The 20858-nt window shown below is 39.5% G+C and overlaps 2 protein-coding genes across 2 annotated transcripts in view; one reads left to right on the plus strand and one right to left on the minus strand.

Annotated features, from left to right (window-relative positions):
- Positions 1–2058: 2058 nt before the first annotated feature.
- LOC308362698 (uncharacterized protein) lies at positions 2059–5116 on the plus strand (the record flags this gene model as incomplete). The annotated part of the gene is made up of 10 exons (XM_080835426.1): positions 2059–2146; positions 2421–2548; positions 2646–2726; positions 3191–3304; positions 3515–3613; positions 3749–3877; positions 4068–4113; positions 4224–4250; positions 4348–4374; positions 4596–5116. The coding sequence occupies 10 exons, from the start codon at positions 2059–2061 to the stop codon at positions 5114–5116; spliced, it is 1260 nt and encodes a 419-aa protein (XP_080691552.1).
- A 1378-nt stretch (positions 5117–6494) lies between these two features.
- Positions 6495–20858, minus strand: part of LOC308376041 (cellular tumor antigen p53-like) — a gene marked incomplete at its 3' end in the record, with an annotated part of 37327 nt that continues 22963 nt past the window's right edge. The window contains exons 2-7 of the mRNA XM_080852288.1: positions 10346–10532; positions 10103–10215; positions 9673–9782; positions 8962–9110; positions 8736–8806; positions 6495–6602 (exon numbers count right to left, since the gene is read on the minus strand). Coding sequence (XP_080708414.1) covers positions 6495–6602; positions 8736–8806; positions 8962–9110; positions 9673–9782; positions 10103–10215; positions 10346–10475 — 681 coding nt within the window. The 5' untranslated portion in view covers positions 10476–10532. The remainder of the gene's footprint in view (positions 6603–8735; positions 8807–8961; positions 9111–9672; positions 9783–10102; positions 10216–10345; positions 10533–20858) is intronic.

Consider the following 20858-nt stretch of genomic DNA (forward strand, 5'->3'; position numbering starts at 1 on the left):
CTTCCTCTGTTTCACACGAACGGTCATGGTGCCAGCAGTGTTATGATTCATGATATTATCTTCCATAGAATCAAAAGAATCATTCCTTATCGTTAGGCTTTGGTGTTGGCAGAGATACAACTGTTTATCAAAGGGCCGTGAATTAAAAGCACACTGGTCGGGTCAAAGGTTTTTCTTGAGTTCATGCTGAATGATATGACTGTTTTTATACGTAAAATATATAACAATCTATAAAATGTAATTCACATCATTTTATATTTTCAATAACATTTTACAGTTTATTTGGAAGATCCTTTTGTGGTGCGATAGTTGTGAAGGACAAGAACTCTAAGAACAGGCAACACTCACAATAATGAATCCAGTTAGATGATATAAGTAAATCATCAAGAGTATGATTCTGACATTCTCACAGATGGTACAATACTCAGCAATAAGAATTCCAACATGCCTTGTATTGTCACTGATGGGATGGGCATGTGTTTTTATCAGGACTGGGAAAAGCAGATACTGTCACTATCATGGTTATGGCATCATCATTTGTGTATGCAAAACAAGAATATTGTCATGACTATGCTTTGATAGTCATTGTCATTGTGATTTGTAGCCTCGCCATCAATTCTCACTAAACCATTTCTGTAAATCTTTCTGTCTGTGAAGATTGATTCGAGGGCCGTCTTAGACAAAAAAATCAATCAGATGGAATTAGCGAGTGTTACTTGAAGCACTTCATAATAACCTCACAGTGAAAATATAGAAGGTTTTAATCATTTTAAAAATGGGTTTAAATACTGAAATGGCTGCCTCTCCCTATGACCCAGAGCACAACCCAAACTGATTACATAAGGAAATCATAAAAACTGCTGATGCTATCGCAATGTTTGCCACATTATGATAGGGCAATAATTTAGACAACCGAAAGCACAAAGGTTGGTGAGATGCTGTAAAACACAAAAAGTAAATTGAGCTTACCGAGGAAGTCTGCTGTCTTTGCTCGCTGATCCATCTGGAATGCACAGGTCTCTGAGGATCCCCTGAGTGAACTCTCAAAGGTATGGTGTTTAACTCTTAAAGTATCTACTACATAGTTTATAGCATCTATAGCTTTAAAACTTATACTACAGAGGTATTTTACAAACATGTTATATAAATATTACACTTTATTATAATTTAGAAATATACCACATTATAATTAGGCTTAGCTTACACTATCTAAGCTTCTATTATCATATTTATTGTAATTATTATTATAATTATTATTGTTATTATTATAAAGTAGTATTAGTAGTAGTAGTAACAGTAATACAAGCTATAGTAGTATTAGTAGTAGCAGTTATAGTAGTTGTCGAGTTGACTACATTTGTATATTAACAGTATGTTTCATTTTTATCTGTAAATGTGTATGTCTATGATTATTGTGTGTACAGTGCCATGCAGAAGCTTAGGCACCCCTGATCAAACTCGTTCCTACTGTGAATAGTTGAGTGAGTAGAAGATGAACTGATCTCCAAAAAGTGATCCATAAAGTTAAAGATGGGAAACATTCTTTTCAACATTTGAATCAAGAGTTTGGGCACCCCAAGAGTTTAGAGCTACCAGATAACTTTGACCAAGGGCTAAGACAGTAATTAGCTTCAGGAAAGGCCAGGTGATTTCAAAGCTTTATAAATGCTCTGACTCCTCACACCTTTCCCAACAATCAGCAGCCATGTGCTCCTCTATATGGTTTTAGAGTAAAGAGACCAAAAGCATATAACATTACAAATAGCTATGAGCCTATATGGTTTAATTTGGGATGCGATTATGAAGGGGTTCTTGGAAAATGTTCTTCCCTTTGAGGGGTCCCTGGCCCCAAAGTCTGAGAACCCCTGCTCTAAGCAGCTGCCTGGTACTTTGAAAATTAGCATTATTGGTGCTCACAAAGCAGGAGGCGGCTATATAAAGATAGCAAAGTATTTTCAGGAAGCTGAGGTTTTCTAGAAGACCAAGAAAACTTTGATCATACTTTGGACTTGTGTCACAGCCAGTTGCACAGGGAACATTTCACTGGCAGAGGGAAGAATGGCTTCAATTAAACCCCAGGAAGATTCCCCCATGGCCCTCACAGCCAAGGGCACAACGAAGGCCAAAAACAAAGAGAAAAAGATCAGTAAGTTCTTCTTTTTTTTTTCTACAAATGTATTTTTCATGTGTTCATTCGGTCCTCGTGTGTTATCAGGATCTTCCACATCTTTAAATACAAATGTACTGAAAAGAAATTGGAAAGTGAATGTCCAAAATGTGTTTGTGAATAGATGCATTTACGTATTTGTGTGTCTTCATGTTTGTGTGTGTTTGTGTCTGTGTGTGTGTGTGTGTGTGTGTGTGTGTGTGTGTGTGTGTGTGTGTGTGTGTGTGTGTGTGTGTGTGTGTGTGTGGTTCAGGAATCAAAGAACCTGAGAGCACTTCCCAAAGCAGCACCTTTGGGGGAGCTGTGCGCTGGGCACTTCCAGATGAGGACATTCAGATGCACAGCTCATTGCCCATCAGAACTACCCCTTACAAACAGCAGGTTAATATGGGAAATCAGTCAATAGTTTACCTATCATTTTTATTTATATGTTTTTGTGTGCTCATATTGCCCCTCTCCTATCTGTCCATCTCCTCAGCACCTGAAAGATCTGCGTGGCCTACAGGAATGTATCAAATTTATCCACACCTGGAAGCAAGAAGTTGAGAATGTTTACAAGGTTTGTAATCATAATCTGATTTAATGTTACTTTATTATTCTAGTTATAAAAGTTACAGTTCCTGTAACTGGGCTCAGACGACTGGTGGCGGTGGAGGCAGTGGAGATGGGTAGTTGTCCAGTCATCAGATTTTAGTTTTATGGCTCAGATCAACAAACTCAACGGATAAAATGGTGGCTATATAAAGTAATACCAATAGAATGATAAGGTGAAAGACTCATCTCACGAATGAGAATGATTAGGTCATTTTATAGCTGCTATGGTAAACCATAACAATTAGAAATGTTCCATGATCAGTGGATATCTAAAGATTTTTATGGGGATATCTGGGGAAAAGACTACGATCACTAACAGTCCTGAATGCAGTGCACAGCAGTGAGTCATGCTTCGTTGTGTGTATTTATGTATGTGTATGTGTATGTGCGTGTGCGTGCGCGCGTGTGTGTGTGTGTGCATGCGATCAGAACACCATCAAGGCCAATGGCAGCAGCAAAGACCAGAAATCCAGTAATCACAGTCTCGAGCAGAGCCGTAAACTCATCCTACAGTGGGCCGAGGAGCTCAAGAGAGTGGACACGGTAGGGAGCTTTTACCATGAGAATATCGTATTTGATTTTTGCTGCTCTCATAACGCACTTCTACAATCCTTTTCTCTTACAATCCCTTGTAGATAGAGACAAAAGAACTAAGTGTTGACATTTTGCATCTTGTATTTTATTTGGATATCTTGCTGTATGGCTACATTATGATTACATCTGTCTGCTTTTCATTGTACCCCAACCGTGCAGCTGTTCAGTGAGATTATCGAGGAGGACCAGGAGAAAGACCAGAACACCACTGAACAGAGGATCCTAGAATGGGCCAGGGAGCTTCAAAGTGTGACTGAGGTACAACTTATGGATACTGCATGAAAATATGGCTTTTTTCATGATATGGTTCTGCTGTATACGTTACTATAATATGTGTATGGCTCTCTCTATCTCTGTCTCTGTGTGTGCGTGCGTGTGTGCTTCACTGTGAAGAGCTGTGGCCTGATGAGAGAGGAGCTTCTCCAGACTCTGAGGAATCTAGAACTGCGGAAGAAGAAACTGAAGACCCTGCTGCCCTTCCTGGAATTCCTCACCTGGTCACTGCTGAAAGAAGACAGCAAGGTAAGATACAAAACTAATTTCCCCTGAGGACCTTTTTTCTCACTAAAATACTCTTCATTGCCCTGCCTGAGCTTAGCTAGATCTCTCTCTCTCTATATATATATATGAATAAATATACAGCAAAAAAACTGCAAACACTCTGTTGCATTCCATAAATGTACATGTAGTTTGTTATGCCCTTCTGTTCCAGGTGTCTCAGATGTGGCTTGCCACCAAACAGCTCACTTGGAAGACAGGTCAGGCTCATTAGCATCAGTGAAATGGATCCATTTTATTACCAATCAATTTTGGAAGTGTAATTATATTTTAAGAATTATTTTTAATTTAATTTCTCTTCACAAAACAGACACACCTAAGTACATCCCAAATTCAGGTAATTACGGTTTTAATGTTTGAATTATTCTTTCATTAAAATGTGTTTTTTATGATTTTGATCATAATTTAAACTGTGTTATTCTTATTTCCTTTAGTGTGGAACTGGATCTGTAGTGCATCAGGTACCTTTTTACACTACTTCAGAATTTGAGTATTGAGTATGCAAGCTTTACATTAATTAACCATACGAATCTGTGTTAATGTATAGGCTAATGCTTACCGGTATGTTAGCCTCAGTAGCCTACACATCATGAATAACAGTATAAAGAAACATAGATCATTTGGTATGCTAACCACAGGTATATGATTTTCTTAATGTTTTTTTAATGTTTTTCCTATACAGTCAACGTAACGCTGGACCCCATGACCAACCACCCATGGCTGATCGTGTCCGATGACCGCAAGAAGGTGCAGGAGGCGCATTCGGAGACAGAAGTGTCCTACAGCGTGCAGCGCTTCGACGGTTGGCCCTGCGTCCTGGGCTGGGAGGGTATGACCATAGGCCGCCACTATTGGGAAGTAAAGCTGGCCAACAACGGTTACTGGAAGCTAGGTCTGACCACAGCCTCCTCCAAGCGTCACGGCCGGTTCACCATGTACCCTGAAGATGGCTACTGGGCACTGTGGCGCAGCACACGGCAGTTCTACGCCTGCACCAAGCCGGAAACGGTGCTGCCCCTGGAGATGGTGCCCACCAGAATAGGCATTTACTTGGACTACGACGAAGGTCAGATCTCCTTCTACAACGTGGAGACACGGTCACACATCTTCACCTTCAAAGGGGCTTTCCGTGAGAAGCTTTACCCTCTCTTTGCGCCTCTGGATGGGCGTACGCTCATGACTATTTCATACCCTGAGATATGAAGCTTTCAAAAGCCTCTGGAAAAATAATCCAACATTTCTGATGTCCTTAAGAACTTCATTATTTCAGAATTTCATTTCTGCTAAATTTCTAATTCTCTGTCTGTACCATATTTACCACATTAAAAAAGTAGAAACTCCTTTGAAACTATGCCGGCGGCACCTAATAACTTCCTAAGCATTTAAAGGCGAGTCTGTATATGAAAAAAAAAACAGTGGCGTTTTTAGGGACACATGGGGCACTGCCCCACCAGATCCAGATGGCGCTCAATAAATCTGTGCTTTGTGGCAAAATAAATCTTATTTTATTTAATATGCAAAGTAGTGATTCAATTGTAAACGTGTCAGGAATAAACTCAACTCACAAGAATTATAGTGCTGTTTTGGAGTATTAGATTCGTGTGTGTTTCTGTGTTTGTGCTTGCTCTGTGAAATGCTGCCTGCTCTCTGCTGTCCCTCCCCTTCTGGGGCAGCGCTGCAAACTGTTGTTATGGAAACACCAATGAGCGGGAGAGACACGAGTCAACATTTACATTGGGGAGGTGGAGGACTTTCAAATGTGCCACACAAAATCTGCCTAGCAACCCGTGATCGTACTCAGACTCAGACAGATCTACGCCACTAACCTTACTGCTCGTTAGCTATCGCTAGTTGTCTACTGGTTTGGAACCAACCTCCGTGTTTCAAGTTGCAGCCTGAAATAATGTATGTTTATGAGACAACATTTTATGCAAGTTTTTTTTCATTTAGCAGCATGATTTGTTGCGGTTATTTGTTTCAGTTGTGCCTTTCGCTTCATGTTGTATGCGTGTGCCACAAGCTTGATAAAGCATGAAAGTTATTTTAACAGTGTGTCAATCTAATGTTTTTATTTAATTGCAATCAATTTTATTTACTCTGTTGCTGTATTATAAGCAACATCTTTGTGTCGCGCTGAGAACTGAAACATGTGAAATGTAATTGAAATAGGATTTCTGCTCCCTGCCGGCACTCAAAATGCAGCCCATAGCCTGGGCATATAGGCAAATTGCTAATATAAAATAAAATTATCAGCTAGCTCTTTTTTTGTGAGGATGACATGACGTCATACTTAATTGCTAAAATCGCCACTGAGTAGGCCTAACATGTACATGTCATGTAACCCAAGGAAACAATTACGTGGATTTTGACCCCATTTGCAGTAGTCTCAGAGCACTTAATAAAGCCACATGAGGAGAGGAGGGTCTCGCCCTTAAATGCTGTATGCCTGTGTCCAACTACATGGTTGGGTTTTAATGCAAATACAGAACAGACGACACACACAGGAGTAATCAAGAAAATTGTAATATCAAAAACAAAAATTGAGAATTATGAAAATGTGCAGGGGTGGTTTTTCTTGGTATTACTGTTTCTGACGGTACTTCTCAATTTCGCTAGAAGGCACCAAGTCATTGAGCTCCAAGCTGTCATTTATCTTCTTCAACATTTCATAGCGTTCTCTTCCCCGAACCTGTAAGAATGGCACAGTCATTTCAATACCAAAACGTTCTTTCAAGAACTGGAACTCACTGAGATTTAACACCTCTAGTACATAAAAGGACATAAAGTGTGTCTCATTGAGTTCAGGAGTTTAAAGTGGTCGGATAGTTGTGCAAATGGCTAACCTAATTTCACACATGCTTCACCAGTCTGTGGTAATGTCAGCTGTTGAGATAGATAGATACAGTGGGGAAAATAAGTATTTGAACCCCTGGCGATTTCACAAGTTTGTCCACTTTCAAAGAAATGTGTGATCTATAATTGTAATGGTAGGTGTATATTAACAGTGAGAAACAGAATATCAACAAAAAAATCGAGAAAAATGCATTTTATAACATTTATGACTTTATTTGCATTTGAAAACCCCTAGCAAAACTGACTGACAAAAATGACTTAGTACTTGGTGGAATAACCCTTGTTGGCAAGCACAGACGTCAGACGTTTCTTGTAGTTGGTCACCAGGTTTACACACATCTCAGGAGGGATTTTGGTCCATTCCTCTTTGCAGATCCTCTCCAAATCTTTAAGGTTGCGTTTTCAATGGGAGGGAATGAAGGAATGAGGTTCAAGCCCAATATTCCACGTTACATGGCCCCATCCATAGTCCCCTTGATGCGGTGGAGTCGTCCTGTACCCTTGGCAGAGAAACAGCCCCAAAGCATAATGTTTCCACCTCCATGCTTGATGGTGGGTATGATGTACTCTTGGGGTCATATTCAGCATCCCCCCCCTGTCAAACACGGCAAGTCGAGTTGATGCCAAAGAGCTTGATTTTGGTATCATCTGACCACATTCTGTCTCCCAATCCTCCTTAGAATCATTCAAGTGTGCAATGGCAAACTTCAGATGGCCCTGTACATGCGCTTCCTTGAGCAGGGGGACCTTGCGAGTGCTGCAGTACTTCAAAAAATTACGGCGTGGTGTGTTGCCAATAGTTTTCTTGGTGACTGTGGTCCCAGCTGCCTTGAGATCATTCACAAGCTCCCACTGTGTAGTTCTGGGGTTATTCTGCACCTTTCGAATGATCACTGATACCGCACGAGGGGATATCTTGCATGGAGCCCCAGACCTATTACGTTTACGAATAATCGCACCAATAGTTGTCTGCTTCTCACCAAGCTGCTTGCCAATGGTTTTGTAGCCCATTCCAGCCTTGTGCAGGTCTACAATCTTATCTCTGACGTCCTTGGACAACTCTTTGGTCTTGCCCATGGTGGTGAGGTTGAAGGTGTGAAGTATGATTCTTTGGACAGGTTTCTTTTATAAACGTCACCAGTTGAGATCAGGTGTACCTTGTTAGACCTAATGAGGACTAATCTGTGTGCTTCTTGGGCACATAACTGGTCATTGTGAGCCAGAATTCTTGCTGTTTGCTTGGGGGTTCAAATACTTATTTTTCATCAAATGTAAATAAAGTCATAAATGTTATAAAATGCAGTTTTCAGATTTTTTTTGTTGATATTCTGTTTCTCACTGTTAAAATACACCTACCAATACAATTCTAGATCACACATTACTTTGCAGGTGGCCAAACTTGCGAAATCGGTAAAATACTTATTTTCCCCACTGTAGATAAAACCTTGATTAATCCCATGAGGGAAATTCAATTGCCAAAGCAGCAAGGTAGTAGGAATAGCATTCAAGTATAAACATAAACATAAACAAAAATTATTAATACACATTTGAAAAAGAAATAAAATCAAATAAATAGATAGAACGAATAGACAACATATTGTTTCATACTCCAACTACTTGTTGATGTCAATGCAATTGATATGCAGTCATTTCAACAAGTTAACTTTTCTGTAAGTAACTTAAAATGTCAAAAGAACCAATTCTGATAATACAAATACAAGTTCAAAATGTATGACTGACTGGTTTTCACATCAGTGCTAGTGTTCAAATGCTCATATTGGTACTAATGTACCAAACAACCTTTGAAATATGTCTTTCACCCTTCATGTTATACACCATCTTCCCCCAAAATAACACATTTGACATCAGTTTCTGTGTGTGTGTGTGTGTGTGTGTGTGTGTGTGTGTGTGTGTGTGTGTGTGTGTGTGTGTAGGTTGGGTACTGATGTGTGTTCTCGTGCGCTTGTACCTCCAGTTTGAATATCTCCTCCTTCTTGCTGCCTTCAGGTTGTGCAGCTGCCTGAGGCGCCTCCTTCAGACCTGAGTACAAAAACAGGGTGTGAGCTACCCGCCTTCCCCTCTGAGCATCCCATTTCTCTGTCTTTTGTCAGTGAAACGTCCGCGCAGGGAATACTCTATTAGAAATCATGCAGCTTAACTCTTTTAATTACTAGAATCCAATTATTATTACTTACTGCGTTTGGTGGTGGCAGTGGTAGCGGTAGCCTTGACTGACGACTTGTCCTCTTGGACTTTCATGAAGTTGGTTTCTTCCGTTCTGCGGTCCCGTCCAGGACAAGCGCAGATTCTGACTTCAAAAGAGCGACGGCCGAGGACAAGTCCCCTGCAGATCACAAGAAGCACAGCAGCAAAAAGAACACAGTGATGAGTGACCCCAGTGAAACCAGTGATGAGTGGCCCCTGTGATGAGTGACCCAGTGAACACAGTGATGAGTGACCCCAGTGAACACAGTGATGAGAGACCCCAGTGAACACAGTGATGAGTGACCCCAGTGAACACAGTGATGAGTGACCCCAGTGAACACAGTGATGAGTGACCCCAGTGAACACAGTGATGAGTGACCCCAGTGAACACAGTGATGAGTGACCCCAGTGAACACAGTGATGAGTGACCCCAATGATGAGTGACCCCAGTGAACACAGTGATGAGTGACCCCAGTGAACACAGTGATGAGTGACCCCAGTGAACAATGTGACCCATGTGGTATGGACAGGGGAAAAGCAGGCTGGGGAGAAATGGTGATTATATAAGATAGTTGTGGGAGAGAACCAAAGGTGGGTTAAGGAAAAGAAGGGTTCTTTTCCCACTCTGGACCCTTTACATACACATATGTACAACCCCTCGCCCCACCACACACACACACACACATGCACAAAGTACTCACTCTTGTGTTTCCAGAGTTACAATCATCAGAATTGCTCTGCGGTTCATTCCTCCCATACAACTGCTGTTACACATGTAGTTGTAAAGTGTGGTGGTGTGTCCACAGCCCAGCTGTAAGCACCAAAAAGATATTGCTCTCACATCGCAAACAAAACATCACTATTACACAAAGAACCATGGATAATATCTGCTTAAAGTTTAAGTTTGGTATGGAGTGGAGATTCCACTGTGTTCTGAAAGGTGAAAAGAACTTGACTACATCTTTTGGAAGGATGTTAAAAACTAAAACGAGGAAACAGCACATTTCACACATTGCATAATCAACACCACACCCGTTTCTAATATATTAACAAATTATACAAGCATATAACAAATTCGTAAGGTCTATAGAACTCTTGGCAAGGTCGTAAAGAGAAGAGCCAGGAAATCACCTGAGGTTGCTCATAAGGGACCACTACACTCTGCCTCCCGGTGTTCAGGTTCTGCTGGTAGTCAGCATGCGGATTCCCCTCCACCCGGATCAGGTGGCTGGGAGGGGCTAGGCCTGAAATTCACAAGACAGGACAGGGCAGACAGAACTTTACTAAAGAGTCCAGGAATCGCATCAGACGTAAGACAGAAAATACAAGCATGGAGAAATGTGTGTGCTGGGGGTAGGTGGTAATAATGTGTACCATCATTGTTTCCTGGGGTCCTCTCGTGATGAGGGCATCGCCTGACCACCTCGGCCACGTGCTCAGACTTCTTGTAGACTGCAGTGGCTCTCAGCACCGAGCCTGGTGGGGGTGGCTGGCCCACCACCATGTAGACGGGGCAGGTCTTAGCCAGCTGACAGTACAGCTTGTTCAGGTCTGTGGAGTACTGTGGAAAAGGGCCATAGGTTACATGCATTTACATATGATGTTTAAAAGTATAAAAGCATACAGGGCCCTCCACAATTATTGGCACCCCTAGTGAATATGAGCAAAATAGGCTATGAAAAAATATGTCTTTGCTGTTTATCCTCTCAGTCTTTCACTCGAAATAAACACAAAAATCTTACCTTTTCATTGAAGTAAAATTATATATATATAAAAAAAACATTGACATTAAAAAAAGATTTTTTCCCAAAACATGTGTGCCACAATTATTGGCACCCCTTAATGTAATGTTTTGTGCAGCCTCCATTTGCCAAGATAATAGCTCTGAGTCATCTTCTATAATGCGTGATGAGGTTGGTGAACACATGGCACGGGACTTGGCTACAGGTCTTCCCACAGATTTTCTATGGGGTTTAGGTCAGGGGACTGTGATGGCCATGGCAAAACCTTTATTCTGTGGTCGGTGAACCATTTTTGTGTTCATTTTGAGATGTGCATTGGATCATTGTCCTACTGGAAGGTCCAACCACGGCCCATTTTAAGGCTTACTGGAGGGGGCTGTTAGGTCTTCATTTAATATCTGCTGGTATTTGATAGAGTCCATGATACCATGTATCCTAACAAGATGTTCAGGGCCTTTGGAAGAAAAACAGCCCCCCAACATCAAAGATCCGCCACCATACTTCACATTGGGTATGGGGTGCATTCCTATATGGCTATCTTTCTGTATACGCCAAACCCACCTTTGAGGTTTGTTGCCAAAAAGCTTTATTTTGGTCTCATCTGACCATATAACTCGGTCCCATTGAAAGTCTGACTTACATTTGGCAAACTGTAGGCGCTTTTGTTTGTTGTTGATTGACAGCAGAGGCTTTTTTCTGGCAAACCTCCAAAACAACTTGTGGTGATGTAGGTGGCGTCTGATGGTAGTTTTGGAGACTTTCTGACCCCAATACTCAACTAACCTCTACAATTCTCCAGCTGTGATCCTTTGAGATTATTTTGCCAGTAGAACCATCCCCCTCACGGTGCGTGGGGTCAATGAAACTTGTCTAATTACACATTTGACCAAAACATCAAAAGGTAAACACAAAATGAAAGAACACTATGGGCCCTATCTTGCCGATCAGAAACGCAAGTAGGACGGCGCCAAGCGCAAGTAGCTGTGTGGGCGGCTCTATGGCGCAGTTGCTAATTTAACGGCGGAAAAAACACACTTGCGTCCAGCGCAAGTGTCAAAAGGGTTGGTCCAAAGGAGGTTACTCAGCCATAGGTGTGGTTTGGGCGTAATATGCAATAAACCAATCCGAGCGTCATTTCACATTCCCTTTAAGAGCGAGAAGCGCATAGTCCATAGCGGCTTGTTATTTTGATGGCGGAATTACCTGGTGGAAGACCGGAGAAGTTCACAGCCGAGGAGACCGACGTGAGATTTACACCAATTTTTTTGGCAAGCCATATATAATTACAAGGAAAATAAAGTATTTACCACTTGAGGAAATCATTGTGATATCCATATCCAAGATATTTTAAAAATAAGCATACATGTAGCCTACACATTGACTCAAATAATTCAGGTTAATTGAAGCTGCGTGACATTTGATTTATTGTATGGCTTTGTAAAAAGCCGGGAGATAGATATGGGGATGCGAGAAACCCTCCAAAAGTAAGCAAAGTCAAGCAAGCATGTCAAGATATTGCCGTAATTGTTTCTGCAACGGGGCACCCGAAAACGTTGCCGAAAACGCTATAATGACGTCCAGAGACGTGGGACATCCAAGCTGTAAGGTAACACACGTTCTCGTGCCTTCACGGGAGGTGGATCTGCCTCGACCCAGGATCTGACGGCAGCAGAGGACATCGCCACGTCTACCCTCACGCCTGAGAGCGTGCAGAGATTTGGGGGCATGGAAATCGGCACCCAAGCCAGTGCACCAGCTGACCAAACCCAAGGTACATAAATAAAGTCCACATACACAGAGATGAGTTTACAAGATTTATAATAATACTGGCATTAAATAAATGCAACAAAGCCATACAATAAATCAAATGTCACACAGCTTCAATTAACCTGAATAATTTGGGTCAATTGTGTACGCTAGATGTAGGCTATGCCTTTTAAATGTCTTGGATACGGATATCACAATGATTTCCTCATGTGGTAAATAGTTTATTTTCCTTGTAATTATATATGGCTTGCCAAACAATTGGTGTAAATCTCTCGTGAAGACGACAGAAGTAAAGTGTAGCCTACAGGTCCTATACTGTGCGGGCAAGCACATGCGCCCTTAAAATAGCGTTCTGAATACGCGTTACAGACTTTAGACATTGCGCCTCACATTAGACCAGCTTTTTTTTGGTCAATGGCGCACGGCGCACGGCGTTGTTTTGAAACTGCAAAATACCACTTGCGCCAGAGAAACGCCTTCTCTGTTCCGCCCCCGCCCATGTCGACGCAAGTTCATTTCGAAGCGCGCCTCTGGAGGGAAAATCGCGCTGTGCACCGGGTGCAAGATAGGAATGATACATGCGTCGGTGACAATGACAATTGCGCTGGGTGCAAGATAGGGCCCTAGATCTGAACAAAGATGAAATCACAATGACTATAACAATAACAATATATATTTAAAACAAAATAAAACCAAAAAAGAAAAGCCTACCACTGAAATAGTAAATATACAACACTTGCACACATGTATTAGATACAACATAAATACAAACTCTTGCCACTTTAAATAAAACTGTTTTCCTCTCAATGAAACGAAGCACTTCAAGCCACCATAGTCCAAATCAAGATTTCTCTCTATCCCTCCACAGACTACAAACACATGGTAAAATCACCACTGATACATCAACAGGTTGAATTTTAGGTCCCTTAACATTGGTTCAGGATAGAAAAGTTCCTGTTAATATGCTGTTACAGACACGCCCCTCCCCCCACCCCACGTTCAGTAGGCATGTCAAGGCATGCGTCGCCACTGCTAATAAAGAACTAGAATATGAGTGCTGAAAAACGAATAAAACCTGGCTAAATTCAATATAGTCTGAATACATTTGAATTTTAAATTAGTAATTTCAAAAGAACAACACTTGAAACGTATATATTAATATCTCATTTTGATCAATCGTATTTCATAAATGCTTGAAACATGACGGTCATATTTCAAAATTCTTTCTACTGCCAATATCACCTTGTTTAAATGGTAAATGAGAAAGACTTAAAGTCAACACCACACAAATACGCCAGTGTGTGAGTGTACACATTTGTACTAATTGACATACAAATTCCTGTGTTAACGTGAAATCCCAACATTCAGCACACAGACACACACACTAATACAACAGAAAAATCAGAATACTAAGCAGAGAGCCTATTATAAGTGGAGATATAAAAGTTCAAAAGCATGAGCTCAATTAAAACTAGAAAATGCATTTCCTGAAGGAAATACCAGTGCATGAAATGCAAAAGTTAGGAAAGGAAGAAGAAAAGAAAGAAGAGTGAAAGAAGGAAAGAAGAAAGGAAAGAAGAGTGAAAGAAGAGTGAAAAAAGGAGAGAAGAGAGAAAGAAGGAAAGAAGAGTGAAAGAAGGAAAGAAGAAAAGAAAGAAGAGTGAAGAAAGGAAAGAAGAGTGGAAGAAGAAAAGAAAGAAGAGTGAAGAAAGGAAAGAAGAGTGAAAGAAGGAAATAATAGTTGAAGAAGGAAAGAAGAAAAGGAAAGAAGAGTGAAAGAAGGAAAGAAGAAAGGAAAGAAAAGTGAAAGAAGGAAAGAAGAGTGGAAGAAGGAAAGAAGAGTGAAAATATTGAAAAAAGGAGATAAAAATGGAGTGAAGAAGAGAGATTGAGTGTGAGAGAAAGTAGACTGAGAGGGTTAGAGAGAAAGATGGAGAGATGGAGAGAAAAAAAGTAGAGAATGGAAGGTGTCTTAATGTTCCTAGTTACAGTTAAATTGAGAGGGACAGAGAAGAGGTTCCTTTGATTTGGCGCAGCTGTCAGTGAATCACAGGTGCAAGCCAGTTTAAAGACCCTATTATGATGTCATAATGGCCCAATGTAAGTCAATGGGAAAATTTATATTCGTTTTTATTTAATATCTTAAAAAGTATAAAGTTTAGAAAAGTGAAAAATACATAGCATAAGTGTCCTTTACAAGACCTACGCGACAAAGTTTGAATGAAGTTTCTACGTTAAGCGGTTCGGGCTGAATTAATCGCAGAAAAAGGTAACAAGAATAAGAACTAGAAAATGCATTTCCTGAAGGAAATACCAGTGCATAAAATGCAAAAGTTAAGAAAGGAAGAAGAAAAGAAAGAAGAGTGAAAGAAGGAAAGAAGAGTGAAAGAAGGAAAGAAGAGTGGAAGATGGAAAGAAGAGTGGAAGAAGGAAAGAAGAAAAGAAAGAAGAGTGAAGAAAGGGAAGAAGAGTGAAGAAAGGAAAGAATAGTTGAAGAAGGAAAGAAGAAAAGAAAGAAGAGTGAAAACAGGAAAGAAGAAAGGAAAGAAGAGTGAAAGAAGGAAAGAAGAAAGGAGAGTGAAGAAAGGAAAGAAAAGTGAAAGAAGGAAAGAAGAGTGGAAAAAGAAAGGAAAGAAGAGTGGAAGAAGGAAAGAAGAGTGAACAAGAGTGGCTCTGGATAAAGAGAAAAAGAGAGTGAAAATATTGAAAAAAGGAGATAAAAATGGAGTGAAGAAGAGAGATTGAGTGTGAGAGAAAGTAGACTGAGAGGGATAGAGAGAAAGATGGAGAGATGGAGAGAAAAAAAAGTAGAGAATGGAAGGTGTCTTAATGTTCCTAGTTACAGTTAAATTGAGAGGGACAGAGAAGAGGTTCCTTTGATTTGGCGCAGGTGTCAGTGAAGCACAGGTGCAAGCCAGTTTAAAGACCCTATTTTGATGTCATAATGGCCCAATGTAAGTCAATGGGAACATTTTGATTCGTTTTTATTTAATATCTTAAAAAGTATAAAGTTTAGAAAAGTGAAAAATACATAGCATAAGTGTCCTTTACAAGACCTACGCGACAAAGTTTGAATAAAGTTTCTACGTTAAGCGGTTCGGGCTGAATTAATCGCAGAAAAAGGTAACAAGAACTAGAAAATGCATTTCCTGAAGGAAATACCAGTGCATGAAATGCAAAGGTTAAGAAAGGAAGAAGAAAAGAAAGAAGAGTGAAAGAAGGAAAGAAGAAAGGAAAGAAGAGTGGAAGAAGGAAAGACAAAAGGAAAAAAGAGTGAAGAAAGGAGAGAAGAGTGGAAGAAGGAAAGAAGAAAGGTAAGAAGAGTGAAAGAAGGAAGGAAGAAAAGAAAGAAGAGTGAAGAAAGGAAAGAAGAGTGGAAGAAGGAAAGAAGAAAAGAAAGAAGAGTGAAATAATGAAAGAAGGAAAGAAGAGTGAAGGAAGGAAAGAAGAGTGGAAGAAGGAAATAAGAAAAGAAAGAAGGGTGAAAGAAGGAAAGAAGAAAGGAAAGAAGAGTGTAAGAAGGAAAGAAGAGTGAAGAAAGGAAAGAAAAGTGGAAGAAGGAAAGAAGAGTGGATGAAGGAAAAAAGAAAGGCAAGAAGAGTGGAAGAAGGAAAGAAAAATGGAAGAAGAAAATAAGAAAGGAAAGAAGAGTGGAAGAAGGAAAGAAGAGTGAACAAGAGTGGCTCTGGATGAAGAGATAAAGAGAGAGTGAAAATATTGAAAAAAGGAGATAAAAATGGAGTGAAGAAGAGAGATTGAGTGTGAGAGAAAGTTGACTGAGAGAAAGATGGAGAGATGGAGAGAAAAAAAATAGAGAATGGATGGTGTCTTAATGTTCCTAGTTACAGTTAAATTGAGAGGGACAGAGAGAGAAGAGGTTGTCAGTAAAGCACAGGTGCATGCCAGGTGCAAGCCAGTTTAAAGACCCTATTATGATGTCATAATGGCCCAATGTAAGTCAATGGGAGAAATATATATTCGTTTTTCTTTAATATCTTAAAAAGTATAAAGTTTAGAAAAGTGAAAAATACATAGCATAAGTGTCGTTTACAAGACCTACGTGACAAAGTTTGAATGAAGTTTCTACGTTAAGCGGTTCGGGCTGAATTAATCGCAGAAAAAGGTAACAAGAATAAGAAGAAGAAGAAGAAGAAGAAGAAGAAGAAGCCTAGGAATAACAATACAGGGCATTTCATGCACTGTAATAAGAAGAAGAAGAAGAAGCCTAGGAATAACAATACAGGGCATTTCATGCACTGTAACTAGACAATGCATTTCCTGAAGGAAATACCAGTGCATGAAATGCAAAAGTTAAGAAAGAACGAATAAAAGAAAAGTGAAAGAAGGAAGGAAGAAAGGAAAGAACAGTAAAAGAAGGAAAGAAGAGTTGAAGAAGGAAAGAAGAAAGGAAAGAAGAGTGAAGAAAGAAAGAAGAGTGGAAGAAGGGAAGAAGAAAGGAAAGAAGAGTGAAGAAAGGAAATTAGAGTGGAAGAAGGAAAGAAGAGTGGAAGAAGGAAAGAAGAAAAGAAAAAGGTAAGAAGAGTGGAAGAAGGGAAGAAGAAAGGAAAGAAGAGTGGAAGAAGGAAAGAAGAAAGTAAAGAAGAGTAGAAAGAAGGGAAGAAGAAAGGAAAGAAAAGAGGAAGAAACAAAGTAAGGAAAGAAGAGTGAACAAGAGTGGCTCTGGATAAAGACAGTAAAGAGAGAGTGAAAATATTGAAAGAAGGAGAAAAAAAGAGTGAAGCAGAGAGATGGAGTGTGAGAGAAAGTAGAGTGAGAGTGATAGAGAGAAAAAAAAGTAGAGTATGGAAGGTGTCTATTAATATTCCTAGTTATACAGTTGAATGGAGAGGTACAGAGAGAAGAGGACCCTTGGAAGCTTGCTTGGACTGCTTGCCGCAGGTGTCAGTGAAGCACAGGTGCAAGCCAGTTTAATTACAGTGCATGAAATGCCCTGTATTGTTATTCCTAGGCTTCCTTTCTTCTTCTTCTTCTTCTTCTTCTTATTCTTGTTACCTTTTTCTGCGATTAATTCAGCCCGAACCGCTTAACGTAGAAACTTCATTCAAACTTTGACGCCTAGGTCTTGTAAACGACACTTATGCTATGTATTTTTCACTTTTCTAAACTTTATACTTTTTAAGATATTAAAGAAAAACAAATATAAATTTCTCCCATTGACTTACATTGGGCCATTATGACATCATAATAGGGTCTTTAAACTGGCTTGCACCTGTGCTTCACTGACAGCTGCACCAAATCAAAGGAACCTCTACTCTCTCTGTCCCTCTCAATTTAACTGTAACTAGGAACATTAAGACACCATCCATTCTCTACTTTTTTTTCTCTCCATCTCTCCATCTTTCTCTCTCAGTCAACTTTCTCTCACACTCAATCTCTCTTCTTCACTCCATTTTTATCTCCTTTTTTCAATATTTTCACTCTCTCTTTATCTCTTCATCCAGAGCCACTCTTGTTCACTCTTCTTTCCTTCTTCCACTCTTCTTTCCTTCTTTCACTCTTCTTTCCTTTGTTCTTTCCTTCTTTCACTCTTCTTTCTTTTCTTATTTCCTTCTTCCACTCTTCTTTCCTTTCTTCTTTCATTATTTCACTCTTCTTTCTTTTCTTCTTTCCTTCTTCCACTCTTCTTTCCTTTCTTCACTCTTCTTTCTTTTCTTCTTTCCTTTTTTCACTCTTCTTTCCTTCTTCCGCTCTTCTCTCCTTTCTTCACTCTTCTTTCCTTTTGTCTTTCCTTCTTCCACTCTTCTTTCCTTTCTTCTTTCCTTCTTTCACTCTTCTTTCTTTTCTTCTTCCTTTCTTAACCTTTGCATTTCATGCACTGGTATTTCCTTCAGGAAATGCATTTTCTAGTTACCCTATTATGATGTCATAATGGCCCAATGTAAGTCAATGGGAACATTTTGATTCGTTTTTATTTAATATCTTAAAAAGTATAAAGTTTAGAAAAGTGAAAAATACATAGCATAAGTGTCCTTTACAAGACCTACGCGACAAAGTTTGAATGAAGTTTCTACGTTAAGCGGTTCGGGCTGAATTACTCGCAGAAAAAGGTAACAAGAATAACTAGAAAATGCATTTCCTGAAGGAAATACCAGTGCATGAAATGCAAAAGTTAGGAAAGGAAGAAGAAAAGAAAGAAGAAAAGAAAGAAGAGTGAAAGAAGGAAAGAAGAAAGGATAGAAGAGTGAAGAAAGGAGAGAAGAGAGGATGAAGGAAAGAAGAGTGAAAGAAGGAAAGAAGAAAAGAAAGAAGAGTGAAGAAAGGAAAGAAGAGTGGAAGAAGAAAAGAAAGAAGAGTGAAGAAAGGAAAGAAGAGTGAAAGAAGGAAATAATAGTTGAAGGAAAGAAGAAAAGGAAAGAAGAGTGAAAGAAGGAAAGAAGAAAGGAGAGTGAAGAAAGGAAAGAAAAGTGAAAGAAGGAAAGAAGAGTGGAAGAAGGAAAGATGAGTGGAAGAAGGAAAGAAGAGTGAAAGAGAAAAAGAGAGTGAAAATATTGAAAAAAGGAGATAAAAATGGAGTGAAGAAGAGAGATTGAGTGTGAGAGAAAGTAGACTGGGAGGGATAGAGAGAAAGATGGAGAGATGGAGAGAAAAAAAGTAGAGAATGGAAGGTGTCTTAATGTTCCTAGTTACAGTTAAATTGAGAGGGACAGAGAAGAGGTTCCTTTGATTTGGTGCAGCTGTCAGTGAAGCACAGGTGCAAGCCAGTTTAAAGACCCTATTATGATGTCATAATGGCCCAATGTAAGTCAATGGGAAAATTTCGATTCGTTTTTATTTAATATCTTAAAAAGTATAAAGTTTAGAAAAGTGAAAAATACATAGCATAAGTGTCCTTTACAAGACCTACGCGACAAAGTTTGAATGAAGTTTCTACGTTAAGCGGTTCGGGCTGAATTAATCGCAGAAAAAGGTAACAAGAATAAGAAGAAGAAGAAGCCTAGGAATAACAATACAGGGCATTTCATGCACTGTAATAAGAAGAAGAAGCCTAGGAATAACAATACAGGGCATTTCATGCACTGTAACTAGAAAATGCATTTCCTGAAGGAAATACCAGTGCATGAAATGCAAAAGTTAGGAAAGGAAGAAGAAAAGAAAGAAGAGTGAAAGAAGGAAAGAAGAAAGGAAAGAAGAGTGGAAGAAGGAAAGAAGAGTGAAGAAAGGAGAGAAGAGAGGAAGAAGGAAAGAGGAGTGAAAGAAGGAAAGAAGAAAAGAAAGAAGAGTGAGGAAAGGAAAGAAGAGTGGAAGAAGAAAAGAAAGAACAGTGAAAGAAGGAAATCATAGTTGAAAAAGGAAAGAAGAAAGGAAAGAAGAGTGAAAGAAGGAAAGAAGAAAGGAGAGTGAAGAAAGGAAAGAAAAGTGAAAGAAGGAGAGAAGAGTGGAAGAAGGAAAGAAGAGTGAACAAGAGTGAAAGAGAAAAAGAGAGTGAAAATATTGAAAAAAGGAGATAAAAATGGAGTGAAGAAGAGAGATTGAGTGTGAGAGAAAGTAGACTGAGAGGGATAGAGAGAAAGATGGAGAGATGGAGAGAAAAAAAAGTAGAGAATGGAAGGTGTCTTAATGTTCCTAGTTACAGTTAAATTGAGAGGGACAGAGAAGAGGTTCCTTTGATTTGGTGCAGCTGTCAGTGAAGCACAGGTGCAAGCCAGTTTAAAGACCCTATTATGATGTCATAATGGCCCAATGTAAGTCAATGGGAAAATTTAGATTCGTTTTTATTTAATATCTTAAAAAGTATAAAGTTTAGAAAAGTGAAAAATACATAGCATAAGTGACCTTTACAAGACCTACGAGACAAAGTTTGAATGAAGTTTCTACGTTAAGCGGTTCGGGCTGAATTAATCGCAGAAAAAGGTAACAAGAATAAGAAGAAGAAGCCTAGGAATAACAATACAGGGCATTTCATGCACTGTAATAAGAAGAAGAAGAAGAAGAAGAAGCCTAGGAATAACAATACAGGGCATTTCATGCACTGTAATGAGCAGTAGCAAGTTCACCAAAAAGCAGTAAAAGTTCACCACAAATAAACATATACTAGAAGGCTTATTCTGCACTTTAGGTGTAACTACACTGTAAAATATTTCACCGTAATTTTACAGTAAACTACTGGCTACTAATTGCATTCATTTCACGGTAATTTTACAGTAATTACAGTGCATGAAATGCCCTGTATTGTTATTCCTAGGCTTCTTCTTCTTATTATTACAGTGCATGAAATGCCCTGTATTGTTATTCCTAGGCTTCTTCTTATTCTTGTTACCTTTTTCTGCGATTAATTACAGTGCATGAAATGCCCTGTATTGTTATTCCTAGGCTTCTTCTTCTTCTTCTTCTTGTTACCTTTTTCTGCGAGTAATTCA

Source organism: Sprattus sprattus (assembly GCF_963457725.1).
Source record: "Sprattus sprattus genome assembly, chromosome: 1".
In the NCBI taxonomy this organism is placed as follows: Eukaryota; Metazoa; Chordata; class Actinopteri; order Clupeiformes; family Clupeidae; genus Sprattus; species Sprattus sprattus.